Below are 15,942 nucleotides of genomic sequence, written 5' to 3'. Positions count from 1 at the left end.
TGAGCAGTATAATGCTCCATACTTTGATGACTTAGGCAAGCAGCTGATTTTCCAGGGATGGGGGGAATTCATTAGCAGTCTAATCCTCCATACTTCTATGCATGTGTGGCCGAGGACATGAATGACAGACATTAGGACTCACTTCCACATATTCAGCTCTCAATAGTGGAAACATAATTAATTAACCATTTCATGTGAGCTTGCTCAGGACTACTATCCATGGACTGCCATAACTCAGAATGTAGTGCAGTCCAGGAAACCGGCCCAACCAAACTAAGGCAAACGCCATTGCAACAACAAATCTGTTGAAGAATACATCATGCTAGTCCAGAGTTCAAATTAATTTAAAAAAATAAAAGTATAAAAACTACAGAAAAAATCTTCTTGATATACATACCTATCACAGAATAAGAATATCATATTCAAAAAATCACATAAATTGATCAAGTAGGTTAGTTTTTTTGTTTTTTTTACTAAGAACATTAAATTTTATCAGAAAGCAAGAGTGTCTTGATCCACCATGTTTAATAAATAAATGGAGACAACTCGATCCGAACTACTAAGATCAAAATCAGCTTTGTAATGGCTATGATATACCATTAATCTCTAAAAATTGTAAAATTTGATTTTCTTAGTTTAAAAAAAAAAACTACTTGATCAATTTACATGTAATATGACATTTTCGTTTTGTGATCATAAAGAATTTTTATCTGCATGTTTTTGTTTTTTTATTAGGTTGAATTTTGGACTTGCACTGAATATACTAGCAAAAAAAACTAGCGGATATAGCATCTAAATAAAATAGATAACAACAGCAAGGATATTGATTTGAAGAAAATTAATGCAAATAACGGTTCATCCAAAAATCATTTTGTTTAAATTATCAAATAATCAAAGGTCTCAGAAGGAAGGTTGTTAAATGGCCGCACTCTTGTCACATATTAAGTGACCAGTTTTTTGAATAAGTAATTTGTAATTTGTTATTTTTTTATAAGATAAGGCTAAAAAGTAGTAATGAAAACTTTATTTTCTTCATTTTTAGCCTTCCGGGCAAATGCTGAGGCCAGTAAAAATTACTGTTTAAGCATCCTCATACACTGCATCCATTAAAAAGAAAAAATTTAAAAAAAAAAGAGAATTATTTATATTTCTTTTACATTTTATTTTATATTTTTAGTTGTTGTGAATTAGATATATTTTAAACAATTATTTTTATCTATATATGTATGTGTGTGTGTGTGATAAAGGATGATTGGTGATCTTTGAAGCCAGTGCATTTCAGCTGAAAACATTATTACATACTTATGCGTCATGTCGAAATTTGCATAAATTCTAAAAATTACGAAAAAAAAGATGTGCTAGATGTATATTTTAACAAAAACCATCATCCACAATTATGTTCTGAGATTTTGTGTTTAAAAAATGGTGAACCCTTAATTTAAGTCAAAAGACATAAGTCAGTTGTCATACTGAATTGGTCTCACAACACTTCCACATTTAAAACGTATGATAAAATTCAATAAATTTTATTTTTACTTCTAATTATTTTTCTACTGAATCATTTTTATCAGAATTTTTGGAATTCATAATAATTTCACCAGGACACATAAATATGTAATGTTTTCACCTGAAATGTGTTGCTTTAAAAAAATCTCCAATCTACACAAGCATCAGCTAATTATATTAAATATGCAATAAATATTGACAAATATTAAAACAGATATTGATTTTTTTTTTCTTTTTACAAATTTGATTACATTGTAGATTTATCAGATCAGTTTTTTTTTGTTTTTTTTTAATTGATTGGAGAAAAATAATTCTTTAATAAAATAAGGACACATTCGAAAAATGCAAAAGATATACCTTACTATTTCAGTTTTGCCTTTTAAACCTAATTCAACCTAGACATTACTTTTTATTTGCGCTAATCATTGGTAATAAAAATTTTGTTCTGTGGCATTTACAAAACGGAGTCAAGTTATTTTATAGACAGAGTTAGACATGTATGCAAATATGCTATTAGAATGGCTTTCGTTTATATGGTTTTGTAAAATAATACTGTTACCTGCATCCGTGAGTATATTTTATAAGTTAGATAATAAAAAATAAATGTAATTGTATTTTTCTTCTATGGTTTTTAGCATATTATAATTTTGTTTTTGCAAAATACCAAGTGAAGATTATGTTTCTGATTTTTTTGTTCTTATCCTGAGTGTTATTCTTATAATGTTTTGGTCGATGTAACCTCCAACCTTCTTCAGGTGTCTCTCGTCAAACTTGAGGACTCTGCATGTTTTTCAAATGAAACGCATTATTTAATCGATGCTCTCATTCTGTCAGTTATGACTGAGTAGAAGTCTTAAATAATTTGCCATTGTATTCTTAGTATCGCCTGCTCTGAGAATTGAACCTTTAAACTCCAGAAGAGTGTCACATAGAACTGAATTTTTTATTTAATACTTTATCTGTTTCGCCACAGGTGATATTAAGAATACAGTTGCGAATTACTTGATCCTTCTATCTGGTCATGGCTAACGGAACAAGAACATACTACCTCTGTGGATTAAATAAAGGGTTCCGGTTTAAATTCCTGCAGATTCCAGAGTTCACTAAGATACACTTGAAGAAAGTCAGAGATTACATCCATCGAAACAAAGATGAGAACAGTAATGCGAATAATCCAAATGATACAAATCACCAAGCGGAGGTTTCTTTTATTTATTCCTTTGTGGTATATTATTCATAGAATGTAATCATTCAAGTCTATAGGCAACCGTCTTGTTCTCTCCAAAAGTTGTAAGGTTTAGGAGGGGGTCAGCATTGGCGGTGGTGTCTAGTAGACATTTAGATTTGATAATAATTCCATCAGTTTGTCAACCATTTTAGCTTTCAGAATCTTGCAATACATCTGATATTCCAATGGCCATTTTAAGCATGACAGTAGTGTTTCTCAGTATATGCACTATTGCAACCATGTTGTTTGACTAAAATAAATGTGGTGGGAAAAAAATAGTTGGATTTAATAACATTTTAACGTGATGAACTTGCATATATTGTATAAATCTGATTTGTCAATCAACGTTACTAAGTGTTTATCTTGTGTGTTATGCTTACTGGCATTAGAATGCAGGTGGACGAGGTTGCCCACTTTTAATATGGCTTTTTACCAAAAGCCTGTGTTTTCGTTTTTTCGCTGTAAGAATGCAAGATTCTTTTTGCAAGTTCGCATGGGTTGTTGTAGTTTTGCATTATCTACTTGGATAGTAGAATTTGTAAATTGGTTATTCTGGAACATTTCATACAGGAATGAATTGAATCTATCAGCAGCTAATGTTAACTCAGGTACAGGTCTACCTTTGGAGTCCTAATATAACTCTAATTTCAGTTCTTCTATATGCTTATTCAGCAATGAGGTTCTTGTTCTTATTTTTCATCCTACCAGCTTTAATTGTTATTCAATGATGTTTTAAGAGCTTGTCATCTTTAATACTGTAGAATCTGGATAAAGAATCTGTTCTAGCTACTGTTGAATAACTTTATTAGAGATAAATTTCTGTTTCGAGCTCTATATCAGACCATTGAGTAATGTTGTAGTCTTCATTACCAGTGAAGTCTGTGATTATTGTTCTGAAATCCGTAACTGTTTCATGAAGCACAAGAATGAATTCAATTTTTTCTTGAGACATCAGCACAGTATGATATTGCAATCAATGTAGTATGTTCAGAAGTTGACTGGGTTAGCACAAGAGTTAATGTTCCTCCTTTGGAGTGCTGAATTTTCAATCCCACTTTACATCCCTAGTGTCACATTTCTCGCAGTGGAGAGAACTAAATACCCAGCACAGTATGACATTGTGACCGATGTATGTTCAGAAGTTGACTGGGTTAGCACTATGTGAGGGACCTTACACAAGTAAATGCATAGATACTTACTGTACTCTTATACTTATATAGGACAGAATTCACACTCTTCCAAAGCATTAGTTCCAGATAGATAATTTCCAGTATTATCAATTACTTTTTCTGTCTTAAATTCAATAGACTTGTTCTTTAATCCATAACTTTTAATTTTATTTATTAATAACAGATTTGAAAAAAAAAAATGGAAATCATTCCAGACAAGGCATGAATTCATGTGAATATATATAATGATGTATATGATGTAAAGAGTGGGGAAAAAACTATTTCAAGGTTAAAAACTAGCCAAAAATAAGTGTTAGATGGATAGATTTCAACCAAGAAAGCAGCAGTCTTTCTCTCTTTGTCAGAAATATTGTTAATGGAATGGGGAAAGGACAAAATAAAGGGGAGAGTTATGTGGCTGCCGAAAGTAAACTTAAAGTCCACTTGATTCTCCTAGGGTCCACTTTTGATTCTCCTAGGGTCCATTTATTACTTTCCTATGATCCACTTTTTACTCTCCTGGTTGATTGTGTGTATACTATTATGACCTTTTAAATTTTGACCACACCTATGTCATGTCAAAGAACAAAACAAATACTATTTTTGATTTCATATTTAATGCCATTTCAATTTTAAATTGGTCTTGATTTTCTTAAAGTTTATATAATCTCTGTTCTTCTACTTTGGTGCTTATTTTGTAAGCATTAGTCACTCGTAGACTTTTCTAGATCATTATTCACTTTGACTCTAATAAGATTCTTTGTATTATTGTCTGTTTCTATCAAAACCTTGATTAGTTTTCCTTTTTTTTATTGCATGTCTGTTTTCTGCTTGTAAAATTGATACTGAAAGCAAGAAATAGTTTAGAGATTTAAAACAAGAGATGAAATTGATAAAGGCTAAAATTTGAAACCCATCTAAGTTGTATAATATTTTCCTGAAAATTGATGAGTCGGCTTAAAATTGTATCGAATGAAGCTTCAGACAGCAAAATGCATCAATAAGTTTCTTAAAAATGAAAATCCTGAATATCTTACCTATTTGTCAATATTATATTGTGAGATATAATTTATCATTTCTCAAGTCCACACACACACACTCATATATGCACATATATGCTTTTAATCTAAACCAAAAAAAGCTTTTTGTGTTCAACTGTGGCCAGAATTCCAAGACTTTCTGCTCTCTTTATCAACACCACTAGGCTCAACCGATTGCTCCAGAATTAGTGGCCAAGATGCTCGGTAATCGAGTGGCTGTCAGTCCCATCGTTACGGTGGAACCACGGCGCCGTAAATTCCACAAGCCAATAACTTTAACAATCCCAGTACCAAGGGCCGCCCAAAAAGGAATGATCAATCAATATGGTGGAGATGCACCAACACTGCGGCTGTTATGCAGTATTTCTGGTAAGCGTAAGTTGACTTTTGCCTGCTTCTTTGAACTTTCCTGCATGAACTAACTAACATTTTCTTCCCAGCGCTTTACGGTTTCATAAATTTATCCTCTGCACATATTTTTTTGCAAATATCAGACATGTCACTTGCAACAGTTCGACTGTATTTCAAGAGTCAAAAAGAAAAAACATGATCCTTTGGGGAAAGATAATAAAATTTAAAAAAACAAAAAATCCTATTTAAAAAATCATCTTTTTAAAACGAGTCAGAAAGAAAAAAATAATTTTTCAGGAAAAAAAAAAAATTAAGTCAAAAAGTCCAAATAAATTGTTAAATCAAAAAAAAATCCTATTTTTTTTTGTTTTTAAAATGCTAAATTCATTTTTTTTAAATTATATAAATGTTATCGCTTATTAATTATGTAGCGTGCAATATTTGTTTTTAAATATAAACTCATATTTATTAACACATTTAATTATTTTAAATCTAGGAAATTCAAAAATATAAAGCCATTAAATTATACAAAAGAGTGTTGTAGTTTGCTTGAAGTATTTTTGCATAGAAAGTTTTGCTATTGAAATTGGTGATATTTGATAGAAAACCATACAAGGTAAAAGTAGATAAAATGAAAATATTGATCAATTAAATAATTTTTAATTTAATGTTTACCTAATGTATTGTATTGAAGCAAAGTTAGTGTAGTGTTCAATGTTATATATATATATATGCGCGCAGATCGTATATAATTATTAGATCACTCTGACTGATGTTAAAAGCATTTAAAAAGAATAAATGTTTAAATCTCAACGGTATTTCTCGCAGTTGACTGTAGCCAGATTGATCGGGTCCTTGCTAATGAAGCCAGACATGACTTCTGTTGTCGGGTTCAAATCTCTCGACTGGTGTTAATTGTGACACCCTGCACTGATGATTCCCGAAAGGATGAAACACTAATGTCTGTAGGTATTTAATAATTATTATAGTAAATAATTATATATATTCTAGTATTAGATACTTATTCAATACAATGTTTATATATTTTAGTATTGGATACTATCATTTATTCAATACAATTTGTTAGATAAATATTAAATGGAAAGTTATCTCCTTTTGCTTCATATGGTTTTTCTATCAACAGTGTGCTCTGATATCGCATTGTCATTGAGTTTGATTCATAAACTTTCTATATAAAATTATGTTTTTGAACTATATTATTCAACCATATTTTTAACGTAAAAATCTACCATTTTTACAGAAAAAAAAATTTCAAGGAAGAAAATTTAAGTTATAAAATTTATTTAGCATGAAAATAAGTTCCTATTTAGATTAGTTTTAATTGTAATTGATTTAGTTAAATAGTTTATGGGCATTTATCCTCAAACTAACAGCTCAACTTCTTCATATTATGCTGAATAACATATGAAAAGTCTAAAAATTTTCACTTTGAGTTTTGTCAATGTGACATCCAAAATGATCTATGAAACTGATCTCTACTTGTATATTAATGATTGCATCTCCGGTTTATTAAAGGTGATTTGATAACTGGCTAAAAGTTTGATTATAATTAGGAAAATGTAAACGTAGAATTTTCAAGATAGTTAATGGGAAACTTAATAATACTAAACAAGATCTAAGAATAGTAATTCAAAAAATCAAATGTTCTTAATAAAATAACAAAGTTGGTTTTGAAAATAATTCATACTTTAATGACATAAAATATCTTTTTAAATAATCTAACTGAATATTTCTTCAGCAGTCAAAAATCAAGATTGTTTAAAAATAACAGATTATTTAGTTGATTAAAAAAAATCAAAATCAAGATAATGATCTAGTATATAATAAAATATAAAACAATATTAAACGTTTATACAGCGATTTCTCTCATAAATTCTTATCGTTAGTGATAAACTAGTTGCAATGTTACTGTACGTCTGACCCACACAATGGGTGCACATATATCCAAGTAAACCATCCTTGCTTTTCTGCAACCACAAGCATTCCACCATCCTTTTGTACAGCCACAACTGATCAACTTCATCAGTGTCTGGGATGCTGGTGGTTGATCAATGGCAATCACAATCAAGTTTTCTTCCAGTTTACATCCCCAGTCAGTAGAAGGTAAGTGTTGAACCGATTACTGCAGTTTAGCTGCTGCAGTGGTTAATGGGGGACTAGTCAATATAGATTTAGCACTGTCTAAATCATTGAGTATTGATATGACATTTAAAGATGGGGAAACTTTTCAGCTCATGCAGTTTCTGTAGCAATTATTATCTTACGATGGTTTCATTGTCATGAGTGCTGGAAGATGGTAAAAAATACATTTATGAAGCAAATCAAATGTTCATCCCAACCTAGTTTTAAGATATTTATCTCCCTTGTTCATGAAATGCTCATGTCGTATGATCATCAGTCTGAGCATATACAAATGATATTCATTGCGTTTCTTTGGAGCATGTACTTAAACAAAAGATGGTAGAGGGCAGGCAAGGTAGTGCTGCGTTATACCGTCCTCATCTCTACATCTACAGATAGTTGGGTCAGGTTTTGTAGCCCCATTTAACCATAGTGGCTTTTGATGGCTCCGTTTCTGTTCTTGGCATTTGAATGTCATCCACTGGAACCACGGTGCTCCTAGGCCAAGAGAGGTGGATTCAGAAGATTTCCATATTAGTAAGAGGGCGAGAAGTAGGGAGATCATTCTTTATCCATCTGATCTAAAGCTGTAGTCTGGTCTCTTCCTGAGATATTTTTAGGGTCTGGACAAGCCTGAGGAAGCTTACCCTTGATTATCATTGAGTTTTTCATTAATGTCCATGAAAAAGATGGCATTCATCACATGTAATGTTTTTGATCTCTACTAAGGACTATGTGAGGATATGAGCGAGATGTTTGTTCATATAACATTTTAACTTCAACATGTTAATATACAGTCAGAGAAACAGGGAGGAAATCCCAAAGTCTAGCAGTCCGAGAGATGAAGTTATTAGAGTAGAAATCTTTCCAACATCTATGGACCTCAACAGTGAAGAGGTGGGATTTTGCTGCTAGACAAATTTGTCGGTTGTATGTACACCAATGTGGTACAAGTGCTATCAGTTCATTGGAGCCCATTGCATTAAAATGCTTGTAAAACAGTCACAGGACAGGATATGACATTGCGGCAATGGGGCAGAGGTTAGAGCTTGGCCAATAGTATGGGACTTATTAGATTGGTGACTCTTTTTTGGACCTTATCTGGTTGAGTAATTATTGCTGGCTGATTTTTTTCTTTGGTTACTTGCTGCTGAAAGTATAATTTTGTAAGCATCTGATTCTGCTTGTTTCACAGTGATGTCATTCAACCTAATATCTGATGGCAACATCTTACAACTCTTTGAGTTGTGGTTGTTTGACGTGTCAGTGTAAGTACAATATCAACAGAAGATTTCTTCTTACCCTCTGGTTTTGCTCGGCTGACTTGGTGAATGAAATTGCACCATAACCAGCAAACCCAAGTACAGCACCACATGCTCTTTCATCACATACATCAATATCGTACCATTTTACAACTATTAATCAAATACTCACCAACTTGTATAATGATTTTTATATACAATATCTGAAAGTGATGAATATGGAAAAAAACTGTTAAATTAGTACTATGTAATTTGTATAGTAGTATTAGGACTTTGGTCTATGAGTAAGAACTACTCTACCTTTATTTATGACTAATAAAAAAATAAAAATTGATCAGGATTAAATATAAAACTCAATAAAATTAATTAAAAATAAAATTTTACTTTGATAATATATTTTTTTTTTCTAAAAATACATATAATGTAATTATTTTCATTAAAATGTTAGAACATTAAACTGACTGCATGGCAATTTATTAACTTTAAAATTTTTCTTTCTAAAATATGCCATCTTGTGTGATGCAATTATGAGTGATAATTTATCATAGACTAACCGCACGTTTTTGTAATTACTGATAATTATTATTACTTTTTTTTTTTTTTACATAACTTTTATGATAAATTATAAATAAATATTTTAACTAATTTTATGCACATTTTTATACATAGCCTTAGGTAGGAAGGTTTACAACATTGTCCACCTACTTTTGGCTCACCTTGTGTTTGTGTGCATGCATACACACATACACACACACACACACACACACACACACACACGGTGGAATGATAAGTGACTACCCTAAAGAAAATAACACTACAGCTTTATTTTAAAACTTATTGAAAAATCAATTTCACAAGCACAGGTGAGAGCTCAGTGGATGGTGGCGATCAGGCTGGTTTTGGTGTTGTGGGAGGTCATGTTGGTGATGTTCTTGACATATGACTAAACAAAGTTCAGGTCGGAGGAGGAGTGGGTCCAGTGAGAGAAGGGTACAAAGTTGTAGTACTCTTTCTGAAGCGAAGCCTGCATCTCTTTGGACTTGTGGGCCAGTGCCAAGTCCTGCTGCCACACCTAAGGTCTGCCAGCGGGCACCTGATTGCACCAGAGGATCAACACGCTCTTCAGCACATCCAGGTATACTTTGGTGTTGACTTTCAAGCTGACTTCAAGGATGTGAGGTGGCATGATGTGGTCCTCACTTGAAACCACACCAAAGACCATAGCCGTGGCTGGAAACTTCATTGAGCTATGCCCTCAAGCGTTGAACCATCCAGATTTTCATTTTGAGGGTCCTGTTGTTATAACTTGGATCGGTAGAGAGCACGTGTTGTACAGCGGCACATCTCTGATCTCGCTCGTTGAACATTGTGTCACTCTGACATGATAGTAGGCTTCTATCGCTCTTGGGATTTGTATACAACTGGCCTACTAATAGATGGTCTGCAACAAAAAAAGAAAACCAGTTTTCATCAAATGGAAATGGAATCATGTCTTTTCTAGGACGACAATTTTATCATTCCACCTTGTACTGCAATTATGAATCATCTCTAGTTGAAAGTCTTTGGTTAAGACCTGCTTAGCAGAATGCATACTATCATTGATGTAAAAATAATATAAATAATAATACAATAATAAATCTACGACAGCTATTGTGACCATCCCGGTGATCACCCTGTAAAAGAATCTAGATAACTGAATAAAGTAGTTAATCGAAACAAATTGAGAAATAAAAACAAATTTGTGCAACATATAAAGTGCTAGGTAATAATCAATTCTAAATAACAGTCTTCTGGAGGTTAAAGGTTCAATCCTCACTACAGGCGATACTAAGAATATAACTGAATTACTTAAGACTTTTATCCATTCATAGTTGATGGAACTAGAATAATCTACATTTGTGGATTAAATAAAGGGTTCCATTTGTAACTATTGTATGCATTCTCGGAGTTCAATAAGCCGTATCTGAAGATGGTTAGAGATTACATTAGTTGAAATGTTGTACAAATAGCATCTAAGATATGCACAGTAGTCTGAATAACCCAAATAATACCAGTGGAAACTACTGCTAACATTGTTCTGAAAAAAAATTGAATAAATAATACTAATGAAAAAAAATATTTTCTAGAGAAGACTGCATTAGTAGACACCACCAATTGTATAAAACCATTGAAATAATTAAGAAAATACTGAGAAGTAATAAAATAGTTTTTTCTTTGATACGATGGGACATGTTCAAAAATTCATATTTACTTTGGTTTAAGAGCATATCATAATACTTAAGCCTTTCACCATTTGACGGTTTAAAGATTTCCAAATTATTCCCAGATTTTACACAGCTACAAATTAATCATTGTGCCAGGCAGATTAATCCACTGATTGATTTTTTTTAAATTTGCAAGTGATTTTTGTTACAATATTTTTGGCATGATACAAGGGTATCCACCCATAAATTTGGCAATTCTATTCATAACTATGTGTGATAAAGAATGAACCAATCAGATGCCAGAACAGGTTTATGAAATACATTGAATCTTCTTGAATTCTTCAGTGATAGCTTTCAGTCTCAAAACGAGAAGATCATTACATTTCTGCTGATCATGACATAATTCTTTGTCTAGGAAAGCTTCTCTAACTGGATTTATGCTAAAGTTCTGAAAGTTGGGACTAGCTGATTACATATGGAAAGAAAAAGAAACACACTTCGCTTTGTGGAACGAGGTCAAAATAATTGACAGAGATGCAAGGTGGAGGGTTAGACAACTCAAAGAGGCAGCACTATGCTAAAAAAAAGAAAAAAATTACTAAGCAGACCAAGTGTAGAAATTAGTAGCAGTTGAGAGCCTCTAATTACAGAAAAAACAAACATTGTACACCCTTAAAAATTCAGCGATAAAAAGGAGACAATCCCAGATCTTTATCAGAGTTGCCTCCCTCTTTGCCAACCAATTTTTTCACAAATACGAAACAATAACCATAAAATAAAGACTAACTCAAAGAATATGAAAAATATCTACGGAGCTAGTAACTTTTCTCTTTCTTTTCCAAACAACAACCAACATGCCTGAGGACAGTCGAAGGCCAATCCGACCGAACTGTTGCACAAATAAAACTCAAGATGACAACAATAGTCCGATCAATACAAGTCATATAAACATGGATTTATGCTGCTATTCTTTTTTTCCTTTATATAGATTATGAAGCCTTTTAAATTGACAAGTAGAATGTCATTTCTGGTTAACTTAAAAATAAAAGTCAAGTATTATTGCTCATTTGTGCTTTTCAACCAAAGGAATGTGCCCCTGTTGTATCAAAGAATGAATTCATTCTTAGAATCTTGAAGAATTCAGCAAAGCAAAAAAACAAACACTGATCAAATTTAACGAAATACAGTTGTTCTTGCTTGTGGCACTGTTTTTTATTCCTCCGGGAGGGTATTTTTTTGAAACGTTTCCACTATATCATCGTCTGAGAAAAGCTACATGACTCTCGTTGCGGCGCATGTCAGCATTGTCGAACTTGGCTCGATTGAAAAAAATCCCTTTAAATGCTTTGCTTAACCAGAAAATCAACGGCTCTATCACCATCGGGCTGAATAATCAGGTGAGATGACAGGTAGGATGGTGTATCAAGATTTTGTTAATAAATTTTGTAGCCACTAGTCCTTGTTTCCTTTTAGCACTGCATGATGTGCTTATAAGGGTTATTGTTGTAGGTGATTATTTTGACTGTCCGTCATCTGTGCCGCCTCGCAACATATTTTTTTTTTTTTTAAATATAAACAGCAGCATGATGTTTATCTTTCAAGTGTTAGCGATCACCTTTCTTTATTCAAAATTCAAACTCTGCATTGAAGAGGACCAGACAGTGATCAATATTAAATAATATTGAAATTTTCACTTTATTATAAATTTTATCTACTATATATATATATATATATATATATATATATATTTTTATTTATTTATTCATATTTTGGAATCTGAAAAAATATCTAATTTATTGATCTCAATATATATGAGTTTATTTTTTGTTGAAAATTTTTTTTTAAATCAGTTAAAAAAAAACCGGGTTGATGCACAAATCAAATATGGAAATATGGCAGTTAAAAAATAACAAAAAGAAACCTTATGACTGTATGTAGGATATGATTTTGGTAATAAATAACATTAATTTATTATTCTGAGTTAATAAACTGTGAACTACAAGATCACATGACATCTTCATATTAAAAGTGCAATGATCTCTGACGCGCTTGTTTAAACATGCAAAATGGCATCACTTTAAAATAGAATCAGACATAAGAAAATGAAATAAAACTTTAATTGTAAGGGAGACATTTTTATATTCTGCCATTAAAAATATTAGTTATCTCCCTTTCTGATTTTGAATATTGTTTAATTTGTTTCATAATTGAAAACAGTTTCCGTATTACCAGTTGTCTGTATAGAACTACATAATTTTTAAATAAAATACGTTATTATAGTGCAGTAATAACAAATGAAAACTGGTCAATCAAAATAAAATCAGACACATAAGAACAAACTTATTTTTGTCTCAAATTTTATTCATTTCTTTTCCGTAATCTTTTTGTGTACACACACTTTTGACTAAGTATGTATATTAATAAGTTTTTCTGTTTTTATTTTTACCTGTCATATTTCACTTGTGCATATATCTGAATAAGAAATTTTAAATAAATAGAAAATGAAGTTTTGATTTGAATATTGAAGGGTTGCATATTTGAAATGTTTTTTGTTTTCTTTGTTTTAAATTATTTGTTTTTTCTTTTGATTTTGCATTGTTAGTGTTATGTGCATGAATAGATGTTTGATCACAGAAACATAAAAACACTATTTTAAAAGCATGTTTTTTTTTTAATTTAGAATTTTCTTTTTATGCAATTAAAAAAAGAAGTCTTTTAAAGCATTAATTACAAAATAGAGTAGATAATCTTTTTAGCTTTTGAAAATCGTTCATATTTCTGCATGCGTATGGCTTGCCAATTCATAAATTTCTAAAATTTTTAATAATTGAAAACTGTAATAGTTTATATAAATGTTAATGGTTACATAATTATAAAAATTTTCTAATAAAAACCTGAGGTTCATTTTAATAAATTGTCTGACATTTTTCTACTAACCTCCATCATAGATGGAATGTTAGAATTTAAATATAACTGAACAAAATTATATATTTGAATAATTGTACCTAACCATCATTGCCCAGGATGAGGATTATATATTTGAATAATTGTACCTAACCATCATTGCCCAGGATGAGGTGAAGTCATTTTAGTTTTTAATTTTTATTTAAAACTTTTAATGAAAAAGAAATAAAATTTTAATTGTAAGGGAAACATTATTTTTATATTCAATTAAAAATGTTAGTTATTTCCCTTTCTGATTTTGAAGATTTTTGCTTGTTTCGTAATTGAAAACAGTTTCCATATTACCAGTTGTCTGCATAGAACTACATAATTTTAAAATAAATTATAATAAAATGTTATTATAGTGCCAATAACATGGTACAATAATAACAAGTGAAAATTAGTTAATCAGAATCAAATTTCAATATGCCAGCTTAAATGTTATTTAGGTTCAACTTTTACAATCTCACAAGATAACTGTATATATTAGATTAAATCTTTACAGTGTTCAGAAAGATTCAGAGAATAAATTCCTTTTGTTTCCACAATGAAGGTTTTCAACAGATGCAAAAGGTTAAAATAGAATGATCACCCGTCATAACTGATGATTTTAAAGAAATCATGATTCTAGTAATCAGTGTAAAATAGGATTATCAAGAAGGTGTTGGCTTATCTTTGAAACCAAAGCATTGTTTTTGAGTTTTTGATTGATAATTTGTATTATTTGGACTACTATTCTTATCTTAGTTGTCATTCTTACAACACATCGGCTGATGTAACCTCCGACTTTCTTCAAAAATGCAAACAACTCCTGAAGAGGGTTGGAAGTTACATCGGCCAAAACGTTGTGAGAATGACAATCAAGATGAGAACAGTTGTCTGAACAATCAAACTATCAATCCTCATCTAAAAAATTCAGAAACATTATATCAAATTCAAAAATGGAAACAAGGCAACGCTTTTTCAGTTTCATAAAAACATTAAACATTTCAAATTCTAATGAGTATGAGTTGTTGAAAAATAGAATGAAAACATTCTTTTCACCAATAAGAATTGTGAAAATACACCTGTAGTAGGTCAGAGGTTACCTTGGATGAAACGTTATGAGTATAACATCCAAGATAATAACAGTTGTCCGAACAATCCAAATATCAAAACAATTTGTTGAAAATTAAAATGACTGCATCTACACACTTGTGATGGAACATGCTGTTTTGTTCAATCAATAAAAAAATTATGTTCCAGAATTTTTGTGATAATGATTAATTTGTATTGTTTAGATTATTAGGATAGATGACGCAATGCATGACGTTAAGTAATAGTCAGTCCTAAGTGACGGTCTTCTGAAATTGAAAGTTCAGTCCTCACTGCAGGCGATAATATCTAAGAATAAGATTAAAAATTACTTAAAACTTCTCCCTGATCATGGCTGACAGAATGAGAACAATTTTCTCTTGTGGATTAAATAAAAATATTCAGTTCAAAATTTTGTATAGATTTCTGAGTTTAATGAGATGCCCTTGAAGAAGGTTGGAAGTTACATGGACTGAAATGTTGTGAGGATAATATCCAAAATGAAAACATTCATCTGAGTGATACCAAATATTCATTAAATATATTTTCACAAAATATATATATATATATATATATATATATATATATATATATATATATATATATATATAATGATCTCCACACTTCAGATATCACAGATTGTGCGTTTCATTCTGCTGTGGATCATGATTAAATATACTGATCCTAATTACCAAAATAGGGGTTCAATCTTCCTTGCCCTTTGCATTGCATCCAAAATGTACCTCCCCTTATCTAAAATGCTTATATTGCATTTACCTGCTTTCAAGGAGGTTGAACACAAGAACAAGTGTGGGTTTGATGAAAGTAATCAAATTTTTATTTGGGGTGCATGTGTTGCTGAATGGATAGTTACTTCCTATGAAATCAACCATGCCAAGTAAAAATCAATACAGATCAATTATAGTTATTTATACACTAATACTGTTGAGAAATGTATCAAACAAATTTCACTTCAACTATAGGTAAAATGTTTAATTAAGTGTATGCAATTAATGTTATGCG

General features: G+C 31.1%; 1 protein-coding gene across 50 annotated transcripts in view; it reads left to right on the top strand.

Moving 5' to 3' along the window:
• Nucleotides 1–15,942, top strand: part of LOC145294072 (uncharacterized) — a 616,260-nt gene that overhangs the window by 384,499 nt on the left and 215,819 nt on the right. For 34 of the 50 annotated variants that reach the window (XM_080141108.1, XM_080141084.1, XM_080141083.1 and 31 more), the window contains one exon: nucleotides 5,108–5,318. In XM_080141108.1, coding sequence (XP_079997234.1) covers nucleotides 5,108–5,318 — 211 coding nt within the window. The remainder of the gene's footprint in view (nucleotides 1–5,107; nucleotides 5,319–15,942) is intronic. The other 16 variants (XM_080141121.1, XM_080141076.1, XM_080141094.1 and 13 more) reach the window with 1 other exon arrangement.

This window comes from Euprymna scolopes, chromosome 15, assembly GCF_053919585.1.
Source record: "Euprymna scolopes isolate OS-2025 chromosome 15, ASM5391958v1, whole genome shotgun sequence".
NCBI classification, from domain to species: Eukaryota; Metazoa; Mollusca; class Cephalopoda; order Sepiida; family Sepiolidae; genus Euprymna; species Euprymna scolopes.
The sequence above is the reverse complement of the archived record's forward strand: the minus strand, read 5'-3'. Positions and strand labels throughout refer to the sequence as shown.